The 15,574-nt window shown below is 44.0% G+C and overlaps 1 protein-coding gene across 4 annotated transcripts in view; it reads left to right on the top strand.

The window, feature by feature from the left end:
* The window catches only part of LOC129821121 (diacylglycerol kinase beta-like), a 162,436-nt gene that overhangs the window by 77,758 nt on the left and 69,104 nt on the right, over positions 1–15,574 (top strand). For all 4 annotated transcript variants that reach the window (XM_055878439.1, XM_055878440.1, XM_055878438.1 and 1 more), the window contains one exon: positions 8,457–8,531. In XM_055878439.1, coding sequence (XP_055734414.1) covers positions 8,457–8,531 — 75 coding nt within the window. The remainder of the gene's footprint in view (positions 1–8,456; positions 8,532–15,574) is intronic.

Here is a 15,574-nt window from a genome sequence, read left to right as displayed (position 1 = left end):
CAGGGTCTACACACAGTCACGGACTACAAAGGGAAAACCACAGACGTCTTGCTTCCGGACAAGCTAAACACCTTCTTTGCCCGCTTTAAGGATAACACAGTAACACCGACGCAGCCCACTACCAAGGACTGTGGGCTCTCGTTCTCCGTTCCAGTCGCAGGCAGCAGAGAACTGGAAGGAAAGGCGTCCAAATGAGGTTTTGGCTTTAGGGATGATCAGTGAGATACACCTGCTGGAGCGCGTGCTACGGGTGGGTGTAGCCATTGTGACCAGTGAACTGAGATAAGGCGGCACTTTACCTAGCATAGCCTTGTAGATGACCTGGAGCCAGTGGGTCTGACGACGAACATGTAGCGAGGGCCAGCCGACTAGGGCATACAGGTCGCAGTGGTGGGTCGTATAAGGTGCTTTAGTAACAAAACGGATGGCACTGTGATAAACTGCATCCAGTTTGCTGAGTAGAGTATTGGAAGCTATTTTGTAGATGACATCGCCGAAGTCGAGGATCGGTAGGATAGTCAGTTTTACTAGGGTAAGTTTGGTGGCGTGAATGGAGGCTTTGTTGCGGAATAGAAAGCCGACTCTAGATTTGATTTTGGATTGGAGATGTTTGATATGAGTCTGGAAGGAGAGTTTGCAGTCTAGCCAGACACCTAGGTACTTATAGATGTCCACATATTCTAGGTCGGAACCGTCCAGGGTGGTGATGCTAGTCGGGCATGCGGGTGCAGGCAGCGAACGGTTGAAAAGCATGCATTTGGTTTTACTAGCGTTTAAGAGCAGTTGGAGGCCACGGAAGGAGTGTTGTATGGCATTGAAGCTCGTTTGGAGGTTAGATAGCACAGTGTCCAGGGAAGGGCCGGAAGTATACAGAATGGTGTCGTCTGCGTAGAGGTGGATCAGGGAATCGCCCGCAGCAAGAGCAACATCATTGATGTATACAGAGAAAAGCGTCGGCCCGAGAATTGAACCCTGTGGTACCCCCATAGAGACTGCCAGAGGACCGGACAACATGCCCTCCGATTTGACACACTGAACTCTGTCTGCAAAGTAGTTGGTGAACCAGGCAAGGCAGTCATTAGAAAAACCGAGGCTATTGAGTCTGCCGATAAGAATATGGTGATTGACAGAGTCGAAAGCCTTGGCCAGGTCGATGAAGACGGCTGCACAGTAATGTCTTTTATCGATGGCGGTTATGATATCGTTTAGTACCTTGAGCGTGGCTGAGGTGCACCCGTGACCGGCTCGGAAACCGGATTGCACAGCGGAGAAGGTACGGTGGGATTCGAGATGGTCAGTGATCTGTTTGTTGACTTGGCTTTCGAAGACCTTAGATAGGCAGGGCAGGATGGATATAGGTCTGTAACAGTTTGGGTCCAGGGTGTCTCCCCCTTTGAAGAGGGGGATGACCGCGGCAGCTTTCCAATCCTTGGGGATCTCAGATGATACGAAGGATACGAAGGTCTGAACCCCGCTCTGTGCAAATGTGTCCTGGACTTCGTGACGGGCCGCCCCCAGGTGGTGAAGGTAGTTAACAACACCTCCACTTCGCTGATCTCAACACAGGGGCCCCACAAGGGTGTGTGTTCAGCCCCCTCCTGTACTCCCTGTTCAGCCATGACTGCGTGGTCACACTCGCCTCCAACTCAATCATCAAGTTTGCAGACAACACAACAGTAGTCAGCCTGATTATCAACAATGATGAGACAGCCTACATGGAGGAGGTGAGGGCCCTGAGAAAATGCCAAGAGTGTGCAAATATATTTAGATTTGTTCAACACATTTTTGGTTATTACATGATTCCATATGTGTTATTTCATAGTTTTGATTTCTTCACTATTATTTTACAATGTACAACATTTTACAAATAAAGAAAAACCCTGGAATGAGTAGGTGTGTCCAAACTTTTATGTGTTGGGTTTGCGCTTCTTTTTCAACAAGACAGTCACACGACCTCAAACCAATTGAGATGGTTTGGGAAGAGTTGGACTGCAGACTGTTGGAAAAGCATTCCAGATGAAGCTGGTTGAGAGAATGCCAAGAGTGTGCAAAGATGTCATCAAGGCAAAGAATGGCTACTTTGAAGAATCTCAAATATATTTTGATTTTGTTTCACTTTTTTGGTTACTACATGAATCCATGTGTTATTTCATAGTTTTGATGTCTTCACTATTATTCTACAAAATTGAAAATTGTAAAAATAAAGACAAACCCTTGAATGAGTAGGTGTGTCCGACTGTTTTGACAGGTACTGTATATACAGTGCATTTGGAAATCATTCAGACCCCTTGACTTTTTCCAACATTTTGTTATGTTACAGCCTTATTCTAAAATTGATTAAATCGTTTTCCCCCCTCATCAATCTACACACAATACCCCATAATGACAAAGGAAAAAAATGGTTTTAAGACATTTATGAGAATTTGTACAAATTGTAAAAAATTTAAAAGGAAATGTCACATTTACATTAGTATTTATACCTTTTTCTTAGTACTTTGTTGAAGCACCTTTGGCAGCAATTACAGCCTTGAGTCTTCTTGGGTACGACACTACAAGCTTGGCACACCTGTATTTGGGGAATTTCTCCTATTCTTCTCTGCAGTTCCTCTCAAGCTCTGTCAGGTTGGATGGGGAGTGTCGCGGCACAGCTATTTTCAGGTCTCTCCAGAGATGTTGGATCGGGTTCAACTCTGGCTGGGCCACTCAAGGACATTCAGAGAATGGTCCCGAAGCCACTCCTGCGTTGTCTTGGCGGTGTGATTAGGGTCGTTGTCCTGTTGGAAGGTGAACCTTCGCCCCAGTCTGAGGTCCTGAGCGCTCTGGAGCAGGTTTTCATCAAGGATCTCTCTGTACTTTGCTACCAGTCCCTGCCGCTGAAAAACATCCCCGCAGCATGATGCTTCACCGTAGGGATGGTGCCGGGTTTCCTCCAGACATGATGCTTGGCAGTCATGCCAAAGAGTTCAATCTAGGTTTCATCAGACCAGTGAATCTTGTTTCTCATATTCTGAGTGTCTTTTGGCAAACTCCAAGCGGGCTGTCATGTGCCTTTTACTGAGGATTGGCTTCTGTCTGGCCACTCTACCATAAAGGCTTGATTGGTAGAGTGCTGCAGAGATGGTTGTCCTTCTGGAAGGTTCTCCCATCTCCACAGAGGAACTCTGGTGCTCTGTCAGAGTGAGCATTGGGTTCTTGGTCACCTCCCTGACCAAGGTCCTTTGTTCTTGGGGAGCTTCAGTGCTTGTTTGGTACACTTCCCCAGATCTGTACCTCGACACAATCCTGTCTCGGAGCTCTACAGACAATTCCTTCGACCTCATGGCTTGGTTTTTGCTCTGACATGCACTGTCAACTGTGGGACCTTATATAGACAGGTGTGTGCCTTTCCATATCATGTCCAATCTATTGAATTTACCACAGGGGGACTCCAATCAAGTTGTATAATCATCTCAAGGATGATCAATGGAGACAGGATGCACCTGAGCTCAATTTTGAGTCTCATAGCAAAGGGTCTGAGCTATGTAAATAAGGTTTTTCTGTTTTTGTTTTTTATACATTTGCTAAAATATCTTAACCTGTTTTCGCTTAGTCATTATTGGGTATTGTGTGTAGATTGATGAGGATGTTTTACAAATATAATCCATTTTAGAATAAGGCTATAACGTAACAAAATTTGGAAAAAGGGAAGGGGTCTAAATACTTTGATGGCCCTGTATAATATTTATTTTTTTGGTCACAACCCGTGGTCCGTATTGACCCCATTCTGGGTCCGGATCCTGACCGAGGTCTGCCAGTTGAGAATGGCTGACATAGAAAGTCTCAGATTATTCACTCTGGTTGAAACACTCCTTGTAACGGTTCTCCTCTTCCTCTTCATCCGAAGAGGAGGAGCATGGATTGAACCAAGACGCAGCGTGATACTTAGACATGATATTTATTTAGACACGACAAAACAACGAATACAAAAAACGAACTATACTTGATTAACTACAAAACAACAAACGACGTAGACGCACCTGAACATAAGAACTTACATTTAACGAAGAACGCATGAAACAGGAACAGACTACATGAACCGAAAAAAAAAAGAAAAAAAACGACAACAGTCCCGTGTGGCGCAACGACATACACAGACACAGGAGACAACCACCCACAACAAACAATGTGAAACAACCTACCTTAATATGACTCTCAATTAGAGGAAACGCCAAACACCTGCCTCTAATTGAGAGCCATACCAGGCAACCCTTAAACAAACATAGAAACAGAAAACATAGACTGCCCACCCAAACTCACGTCCTGACCAACTAACACATACAAAACTAACAGAAAACAGGTCAGGAACGTGACATAACCCCCCCCCCCCCTCAAGGTGCGTACTCCGAACGCACCACCAAAAGTCTAGGGGAGGGTCTGGGTGGGCGTCTGACCACGGTGGTGGCTCAGGCTCTGGGCGAGGTCCCCACCCCACCATAGTCAATCCCAGCTTACGCCCCCTTAAAATGACCACCCTCCTATTACACCTACTTAACTTATAGGTAACTTCAAAATAAGGGGCAGCACCAGGATAAGGTAGCTCAATACAGAGAGATAGCTCAAGACAGAGAGGTAGGTCAAGATAGAGAGGTAGCTCAGGATAGAGGGGCAACTCCGGACTGAAGGGCAGCTCCGGACAGAGAGACAGCTCTGGACTGAGGGGCAGTTCTGGATACATGGCAGCTCTGGACGCTCATGACTAGCTGACGGCTCTGGACGCTCATGGCTGGCTGACGGCTATGGACGCTCATGGCTGGCTGACGGCTCTGGACGCTCATGGCTGGCTGACGGCTCTGGACGCTCATGGCTGGCTGACGGCTCTGGACGCTCATGGCTGGCTGACGGCTCTGGACGCTCATGGCTGGCTGACGGCTCTGGACGCTCATGGCTGGCTGACGGCTCTGGACGCTCATGGCTGGCTGACGGCTCTGGACGGTCATGGCTGGCTGACGGCTCTGGACGCTCATGGCTGGCTGACGGCTCTGGACGCTCATGGCTGGCTGACGGCTCTGGCAAATCCTGTCTGGTTGGCGGCTCTGGCAGATCCTGTCTGGTTGGCGGCTCTGGCAGATCCTGTCTGGTTGGCGGCTCTGGCAGATCCTGTCTGGTTGGCGGCTCTGGTAGATCCTGACTGACGAATGGCTCTAGCGGCTCCTGACTGACTAACGGCTCTGACGGCTCGGGACAGACGGGCGGCTCTAATGGCTCGGGACAGACGGATGACTCAGACGGCACTGGGCAGACGGATGGCTCAGACGGCACTGGGCAGACGGATGGCTCAGACGGCACTGGGCAGACGGATGGCTCAGACGGCACTGGGCAGACGGATGGCTCAGACGGCACTGGGCAGACGGATGGCTCAGACGCCACTGGGCAGACGGATGGCTCAAACGGCACTGGGCAGACGGATGGCTCAGACGGCACTGGGCAGACGGATGGCTCAGACGGCACTGGGCAGACGGATGGCTCAGACGGCACTGGGCAGACGGATGGCTCAGACGGCACTGGGCAGACGGATGGCTCAGACGGCACTGGGGAGACGGATGGCTCTGGCCGGATGAGACGCACTGTAGATCTGGTGCGTGGTGCCGGAACTGGAGGCACCGGGCTGAGGACACACACCTTCAGGCTAGTGCGGGGAACAACAACAAGGCACACTGGACTCTCAATGCGCACTATAGGCCTGGTGCGTGGTACCGGAACTGGAAGTACCGGGCTGAGGGCAGGCACATCAGGGCGAGTGCGGGGAGCAGGGACAGGGCACACTGGACTCTCAAAGCGTACTATTTGCCTGGTGCGTTGTACCGGCACTGGTGGCACCGGGCTGAGGGCACGCACATCAGGACGAGTACGGGGAGAAGGAACAGTGTGTACAGGGCTCTGAAAGCACAGGTGGCTTAGTGCGTGGTGCCGGAACTGGAGGCACTGGGCTGGAGACACGCACCATAGGAAGAGTGCTTGGAGGAGGAACAGGGCTCTGAAAACGCACTGGAAGCCTGGTGCGTGGTGTAGGCACTGGTGGTACGGGGCTGGGGCGGGGAGGTAGCACCGGAAATACCGGACCTTGCAGGCGTATTTGCTCCTTTGAACACTGAGCCTGCCCAACCTTACCTGGCTGAATGCTCCCCGTCGCCCGACCAGTGCGGGGAGGTGGAATAACCCGCACCGGGCTATGTAGGCGAACCGGGGACACCATGCGTAAGGCTGGTGCCATGTAAGCCGGCCCAAGGAGACGTACTGGTGGCCAGATATGTAGAGCCGGCTTCATGGCACTTGGCTCAATGCTCAATCTAGCCTTACCAGTGCGGGGAGGTAGAATAACCCGCACCGGGCTATGCACACGTACAGGAGACACCGTGCGCTCTACTGCGTAACACGGAGTCTGCCCGTACTCCCGCTCTCCACGGTTAGCCTGGGAAGTGGGCGCAGGTCTCCTACCTGCCCTTGGCCCACTACCTCTTAGCCCCCCCCCAATACATTTTTGGGGTTTCTTCTCGGGCTTCCTTGCTAGCCGCGTACCTTCATATCTCCCGTTTTGAGCTTGATTCTCCGGCTTCCAGCCACGTCTCAATGCTGCCTCCTCATACCACCGATCCTGGGCTCTCGCTGCTTCCATCTCCGCGATATTCCCCAATGTGAGCCCAGTGTCCTTTTCCCTCCAATACTTCATCCCATGTCCAGGATTCCTGTTTAGTGGACCACAGTTCGTGGTCCCGCTGCTTGGTTCTGGAATGGTGGGTGGTTCTGTAACGGTTCTCCTCTTCCTCTTCATCCGAAGAGGAGAAGCATGGATTGAACCAAGACGCAGCGTGATACTTAGACATGATATTTATTTAGACACGACAAAACAACGAAGACAAAAAACAAACTATACTTGATTAACTACAAAACAACAAACGACGTAGACGCACCTGAACATAAGAACTTACATTTAACGAAGAACGCATGAAACAGGAACAGACTAGATAAACTGAAAAAAAAAAAAAAAACGACAACAGTCCTGTGTGGCACACAGACACGGGAGACAACCACCCACAACAAACAATGTGAAACAACCTACCTTAATATGACTCTCAATTAGAGGAAACGCCAAACACCTGCTCTAATTGAGAGCCATACCAGGCAACCCTTAAACAAACATAGAAACAGAAAACATGGACTGCCCACCCAAACTCACGTCCTGACCAACTAACACATACAAAACTAACAGAAAACATGTCAGGAACGTGACACTACTGCAATATGTGTTTTATAGAGTCCTGTAATGCTACTGTCAAAGTGTTCTAAATTTGGCTGGCTACTCGTCATATAATCTAAATAATGTGCAGCTAATATAGCTAACAACAATGACTACATTCAAGAATTTTAAGGCTTTGTAATTGCAGAGGATTTTAAATTTGGTAAATAATTATGGTCATTTCGCTGTTCCGACACAGTCCTAAAGTCCCAAGTGCCATTCTGGCTGTAAATGAATGTGTTCAATGTTTCAGTTCTCTCTCCTCTGTCCTCCCACCATGCATTTCATAGCACTGTGAGGACACTATTTTGGCTTCAGAAACACCATCACCATAGCAACATAGTCTTAAATACCACTTAAAGGTAGAATTATTCTCTATTAATAGATGTGTTCTCGTAACAAAAATATGCATTTACTCTCTGAGTACAAAAAGCAAGCCTATTTATTTCTCCCTTTGATGTAAATAAGGAAATAATGGTGTCACTGATTGGTCTTGTTTTTGTAAAGCATTTTAAACGACATACAGTTCTCTTAAATTAAGTAGTATATCTCTACTATTTTCTCTTTTTGCGTGAACTTGGTACACTTAAATTGAAGTGTTCTTTATGTCACATTCATAACAGTATCCTAACACTTTTACTGCCCAAGTAATCTGCCACACTACTGTACATAGTATGAGTTGCATTCTAGGACAAATGGTTAGTTCATCGTGACGCATTCTAACCTAGCTGTCGGTTTTCCGTTGTCTCCTCTACCCACTCCTCTTCATCCTCTGTTCTCACTCTGACCAAAGTGCTGTGTGGGTATCGGAAGCTAACACAATTACCAGTGCAAGGCTCCATGAAGAGCACTGTGGAGGCTTCAATAGAGTAGCCCTCTGATGCATCTCCTGCTTGTCAAGGTTACAGGAAACTACTGTGTCATTGGGCACAGTAAGCTATAGAGATATTGACCATTTGTGGAGCAGAACATTTACTGTAGACGGTGCTTTTAAGTAAAACTTGTGCAATTTGGATGGTGCTTCTTTACATGTTATATGTCTGTCTTTGTATGCATGAAGTATTACCTCTCTCTCTCTTTCCCTCTCTTTCTGGCTCCATATGTGCACAGACAATTTGTGAGGTTGTCAGTTTGTGTGTGTGTGTGTGCAGTAACTCTAACACTGCTGTTATGTCTCCTGAAGGGTATTGAGAAAGTTCCAGTACCTGCTGAACCCCAGACAGGTGTACAGTCTAGACCGAGAGGGACCCATGGTGGGGTAAGTCTCATCCTCATCACTCACAGTCCCACCTATAGACAAAGCCCAGAAAATGGATGGTGCCACTTCTCAAGGCAACACTTGCTCTATTAATGGATCTATACAAAAACATATATTTTTTTAATAACATGCAAAGTACTGAAGTGTGCCATGTAAAAAAAAAAACGTTTCAGATTGAAATACTGAAATTGTTGAAATCTTGGATCCATAGAAAGTTTTTATTTTTCAAATGTTGTTCTGTCCCAGATGGAACTTGGTTGTGGAACAGAACATAGGCCAGGGTTTACTAGGCTTAAAAGTGTTTTCTCCCTACTGAACACAACCCTGGCAGTAAGCTACTGCACCATCAGACAACCTCTATCCTCTCCACACACACACACACACACACACACACACACACACACACACACACACACACACACACACACACACACACACACACACACACACACACACACACACACACACACACACACACACACACACACACACACACACGACACACCTGATGTGCATATCATCCTAGCCAGAGGGACACCTTGTACCTGAGTTGTGCAATATGGTACAGTTAATTCAGGAGAAATGCCCTACACAACAACAATAGACATGAATGCTTTCTTCTGAGAGCGGCCAACCTGTTCTATCCCTGTCTCCCCCACTCCTCCCTATGCTGTCACGACTAGGGCTGCTCTCTCTCTCAAGAGCCCATCGTAGGAGGAGAGACAGACTACAGTGACGCACTTCTCTCCCGAAGATGACCAATAGTAGATAATAGACAGGGCATCAGGACAGTCCAGGTTAAATGAACATGATGTAATGCCATTATTGTGGTAGTTGTATAATTACTTGTGATAAGTTGCACTGCCTGTCATAACGAGAGCAGTGATGAAACTGATGATGGTGTATGTGTGGGGTAGTAAAACACCAGGGAACAGTGGTTCCCTTGCAGTCGGTCACTCGGTGTAACATTATATAGTTGGGATTCATTGAAGCTCAATGTTAAATTCAAATCTCCCTACTATCATATTTAAGCCATGTGTGTCACGTTCCTGACCTGTTTTCTGTTGTGTTGTATGTGTTTAGTTGGTCAGGACGTGAGCTGGGTGGGAATTCTATGTTGTGTGTCTAGTTTGTCTGTTTCTATGTCAGCCTAGTGTGGGTTCTCAATCAGAGGCAGATGGTAGTCGTTGTCTCTGATTGAGACTCATATATAGGAGGCTTGTTTTGTGTTGGGATTTTGTGGGTGTTTGTTACCTGTCTCTGTGTTTGTGTTCTGCACCAAACATGTTTAACACTAGCCGCGCTGCATTTTGGTCCTCTCCTTCACCCCTGGAAGAAAACCTTTACAATGTGACACCAATGTCGACAAAACTTCGCAAAATCAACTTGATTTGTATTACCAAGAACCAAATACCAGATTTTTAACAGGGTCTTTAGCATTAAGAAAAATACAATTTCTTGTCCCGACCTAGCTCAATATCTAGGTGTTGGATAAGAACAAGATTACAGCATCCATAAAGTGACCATTAGACTTGCCACCTTTCGGACTGAATACGTTTGTAAGGGCAAAAGCTTTGATTACATGTATAATTTACTGCTCTCATGTGCAAATAGAGAACCAACAATGTGCTACTTTTTTGTAGCATTTCTGACAATGCTAATATCTTTTCAGCTGAATCTCAGTTCTAATACCGGACCAGTAACTCGATTGCTTCACAACAGGAGCTAGCTGGGCCATTCCTACTATGCAATGCCATTTGGACCTCAAACCTTTGGGGGTAAAAATTATTGTTTTAGTATTCTATCAGAAAAGTTAGTGATGGAAAAAGTACCCAGTTGTCGTAACGCAAAACACCAGTATCAACGTCAACAGTGAAAAGGCGACTCATGGATGCTGGCCTTCTAGGCAGAGTTCCTCTGTCCGTGTTATTTTGCCCATCTAAATCTTTTCTTTTTATTGGCCAGTCTGAGATATGGCTTTTTCTTTGCAACTCAGCATCCCAGAGTCGCCTCTTCACTGTTGACGTTGAAACTGGTGTTTTGCGAGTACTATTTAATGAAGTTGCCAGTTGAGGACTTGTGAAGCGTCTGTTTCTCAAACTAGACACTCTAATGTACTTGTCCTCTTGCTCAGTTATGCAATGGGGCCTCCCACTCCTCTTTCTATTCTGATTAGAGCCATTTTGAGCTGTTCTGTGAAGGGAGTAGTACACAGTGTTGTACGAGATCTTCAGTTTCTTGGCAATTTCTCGCATGGAATAACCTTCATTTCTCAGAACAAGAATAGACTGACGAGTTTCAGAAGAAAGTGCTTTGTTTCTAGCCATTTGGAGCCTGTAATCGAATCCACAAATGCTGACGCTCCAGATACTCAACTAGTCTAAAGAAGGCCAGTTTTATTGCTTCTTTAATCAGCACAACTATTTTCAGCTGTGCTAACATAATTGCAAAAGGGTCTTCTAATGATCTATTAGCCTTTTAAAATTATAAACTTGGATTAGCTAACACAATGTGCCATTGGAACACAGGAGGGATGGTTGCTGATAATGGACCTCTGTACGCCTATGTAGATATTCCATTAAAAATCTATAAGCCGTTTCCAGCTACAATAGTCATTTACAACATTAACATTGTCTACACTGTCTTTCTGATCAATCTGATGTAATTTTAAATCGACAATAAATGTGCTTTTCTTTAAAAAAAGGACATTTCTAAGTGACCCCAAACTTTTGAACAGTAGTGTGTGTGTGTATATACAGACTAAAAACATGAAACATAAACAAATAGAAACAACTGAGTGTTTATATTTTTTTTAGCTTTACATCATAATTTTCACACCAAATAAATTATGGCACTTCCTGAATGTGGTGTCATTGTAGGAAAGTGTTATTTTCTTAAGTGGAGAATTACAACAAACTTAAACATAAAATATAAAATAATAATAAATACAATAATCATGAGGAAAAAAATGTATTGATGAAAGAGACTTTAACTAGGACTATAAAATAATGAAGAAAGCTTTTAATCATTTAATGGCTAATATTTTTTGTGGAAGTTGATAATTAACACCTGGGGACATGGCAAAAACGCTTACATCCACTGTCAAGTGTTTAAAATGCATAGAATTCCCTTTCAGGATCCATATTTTTGGTGCTTTTAAGGTAAAGGACACCTGACCTTATATTTAAAGCATTTTGGAATTCAAATTTTACACTAAATAAGATCTGATATTTCCTGGGGACAGAAAAAGGCACTGCATTGTAGGAATGACCCAGCTTGTAGCATCCTAACAACAAGCAAAGGAAGTAGCTATATTTTGCTAGCACATCTGCTGTGCATTGCAGTGAGTGTACACATGCTACGTAGCTAGCTTATTAGCTAGATCAACATACGAGACATAACATGTCACTCTTGGAGCATGCAGAACAAGTCCAGCCCTTACCTTATGATGCATTAATTCAGTACACGCACTCTGTTAATACAATTTTATTCATGACATTTTAATCCAAATTTGAGCTGACAGTGGCAAGTTACCTTTCAGTGTGTTCTCAAAAATCGGAACCTTGTAAGCAAAATGACGTTTAAAATATGTACTTTCCAGACTTTGAAGTTCGGTTCATTTTAGGTCATAATTGAAAGGTGAAAAGACGTCTTTTCAGGAAGTTTAAAATCTATGTGTTTTCCGGACGTTGAAAAAACACATTTTACGGACATTGAAAATACGTATTTTCCGGACGTTGAAAATGTGTATAATCCGGATGTTGAAAATACATAATTTCTGAACATTGAAATCAGGTACATTTTCGTTTCTGAATGAATGTTGAAAATACTTTCTCTACTATTTTTATGTATTGTACTATAATGTACTGCACTGTTCTGTGCTCTACAGCAGTGGTTTCAAACCTCTCCCCGGGGCCCCCCAGATGTTTCATAATTTTGCTGTAGCTCTGAACTAGTTATTCATTTTCTTTACATTTTTGTCATTTAGCAGACATTCTTATCCAGAGTGACTTACAGTTAGTGCATTCATTTTAAGATTGCTAGGTGTGATTCAAGAGATTGAGGGTGAGCTGAGAAGTTGAATCAGGTGTGCTAGCTTTGAAATAGATCAATTACATGGAACGTGGACCGGATCAAATCTAAACCAAATGATGTTTGTGCCAAAAGAAGGCCAGTCCAGATCGGACAAAATCTGAACCTAACTTATGATTGATTCAAATTTGGTCCGGATCGGACCAAAAATCTGACGAGATTCCCTGAAAACACGGCACTTGGATACAGCTACGACTTTTTCGTAGCAGGTTAGGAGAACTTAAGCAGCAGGTTAGGAGAATTAAGGTATTAGGTTAGAAGGATTAGGTTAGGAAAAGGGTTAGGGTTAGCAAAAAATGCTCTTTTCACGTGTTTTTAGGGAGTCCCGTCCGTGGACGTCGAAATCAAGGCCAGTAAGGACCACACCAAAAAAAGGTGGCCGGTCCGGACAGGACCATAAAAAGAGGTCCAAAAGACATCCTCCGTAGGTCCCTTTAGTGAGAAGTAAGACGTAATAAACTGGAGGGGGTTCTGGGGGTACTCCCACAGATATTTGCAGGAATTTCTTTCCAAATGCTTACTCAGCAAACGTATTCAGTACTTTGAGAGTCACTTTGAGAGTCATAAACTGGTATGTGCTTAATGTAAATCAGCTGTTGATATTTACCCCCCTCCCCTCTCTAAAGGGAGAATCCATATGTTTTGCATAAATGCAAATAGCTATGTCTATGACGTAATAGCCAGTGCCCGGTTTCCCGATAGCGATGGAACTTAAGCTTACAAGTGTTAAAAACGATACTTCATTTCTATAACTGCCGAAGAACTCACATCCGTTTCTTAAAACACCACGTAGGGAGAACCTTCAGTAAGTGCGTCATTAGAACATAGCTGTGTTCGAATACCCATACTAACATACTGGATATTACATACTTAATGAGTGCATACTACATACTATATACTATTAGTTCATTTTAGTATACTGTAAACGTACTAGTGCTTCACCTGTCTACCAGAAGTTGATGCTGTTGCTATGCAAACTCTTGCTAGTTTGTTAGCATAAGAAATTACTAGCTAGGTTTTTTTATGACTACGGGTCTGTTATTCAATTCAATCTGGAGTGCCAGAGTGCACTCTGGGAATTCGTAAATTCAGAGCATTGTCAGGTTGTCTGTTGTAAATTCAAATCGTTTTGCTCTTGGAGCGTTCATAGTGCACACTGCCAGGCAGTGTCACTGGACGCTCTGGCTGAGGAGTAGGGTTGATCTGAGTGTTCTGGTCTCACAACAGCAGTCAAGCAACCAAGCTAACTGGCTAACTTGCTAGCTACTTCCAGACACAAATGAGAGAAGACCTCACTCTGACCATTTTACTCGCCCTAGCAGAGCTGGTTAGGCAGTTTTCACGTTATCCAGAGCGTTGGTGACTGTAACTGTGTTGCTGGCAAAAATTAAATTATGCTTTTTTGCCAACATTCACTGACACTGGCCATATTCAACTGTTGTTGAGTATTCGTAAATTCATCAGTTATTCTGCGTTCTTGCACAAGTACACTCAGACGAGAGTGCTCTGAAATCGGAGTAGCTAGCCAGAGCGAATTTACGAAGGTACCCAAATGTCCATTAAAAACGCACAACTACCATACCACTTAGCTAAACTATGAATGACGGGAATAATCAAGTCAATAAAAGTTGAGTAGTTAGTTAGATAGCATATAGTTAATATACTGGCAGTTTGATGTAATAGTAGCCAACTAACATTAGGTAGCTAGCTAACATACCAGTACATACTGCTGTAATGATATGCTATGTGGTTTAGTAACTTTAGTAACGATGGTTTTAGGAAACAGCTGAAGATTTAACAAAGGTTCTAACGATGAACTTAGCCTTAAGATGTGTTTGGGAAACTGGGCCTTGGACATTCAATTATGTAAGACTAAACACGTCTTATTTTTATTTTTTTTACATAATTTGAAGCTCAACTTAAATTTTCGAAAGACACCTTTTGCATGTGGAAGTGTTGTATAATTTTGTATAATCACCTTCCGGTGTAAAAACCATGGTAATTAAAAACAAACAAATATGTTTTAAGTGAGAAGTAGGGATTGGCCGAAAAATAAAGGAAATCCACATGAGCATCACAATGCCTATACCCATGCTCTACCAAGATTTTCCAGTACACAACTTGTAGTTATGTCAGTCTATTGTACAATGTGTATGCAGGTTGCTTGGAATTCAAACCTTCTCAAACAGCATAATTTGTACTCTTCAGAAGAATAATGGACTTTACCGTGTCTTGCTATATACAGTGCCTTCAGAAAGTTTTCATTTAGTTTTCTTACAAGGTGGGATTAAAATGGAGTTCATTGTCATTTTTTGTCAACGATCTACACAAAATTCTCTAATGTCAAAGAGGAAGAAAGAGGAAGAAAAAAATTAGGAAATATAAAACTAATTGACTACAAAAGTAGTCAACCCCCTGAGACAATTCATGTTAGAATCGCCTTTGGAAGTGATAACAGCTGTGATTCTTTTTGGGTAAATCTGTAAGAGCTTTGCACACCTAGATTGTGCAATATTTGAATTTTTTGTATTATTCTTTAAGCTCTATCAAGTTGGTTGTTGACCATTGCTAGACAGACATTTTCAAGTCTTGCCATACATTTTCAATCCGATTGAAGTCAAAACTGTAACTAGGCCACTCCTTAGCTCTTTTCTCCTTAGCTCTGTAACTAGGCTCACTCCTTAGCTCTAAAAAAACTCTCGTACTTTCCGAGGACAAACATACCCTTTACATGATGGAGCCACCATCATGCTTGAAAATATGAAGAGTGGTATTCAGTGATGTGTTGTTGTTGGATTTGCACCAAACATAACACTTTGTATTCAGGACATGAAGATCATTCATTTTCCACATTGTTTTTGCAGTTTTACTTTAGTGCCTTATTCCAAACAGGATGCATGTTTTGGAATATTCTTCCTTCTTTTTACTCTTTCATTTAGGTTAGTATTTTG

Source organism: Salvelinus fontinalis, chromosome 23 (genome assembly GCF_029448725.1).
Source record: "Salvelinus fontinalis isolate EN_2023a chromosome 23, ASM2944872v1, whole genome shotgun sequence".
Lineage (NCBI taxonomy): Eukaryota > Metazoa > Chordata > Actinopteri > Salmoniformes > Salmonidae > Salvelinus > Salvelinus fontinalis.
Note: the sequence above shows the minus strand (reverse complement) of the source record. Positions and strands in the feature narration are given on the sequence as shown.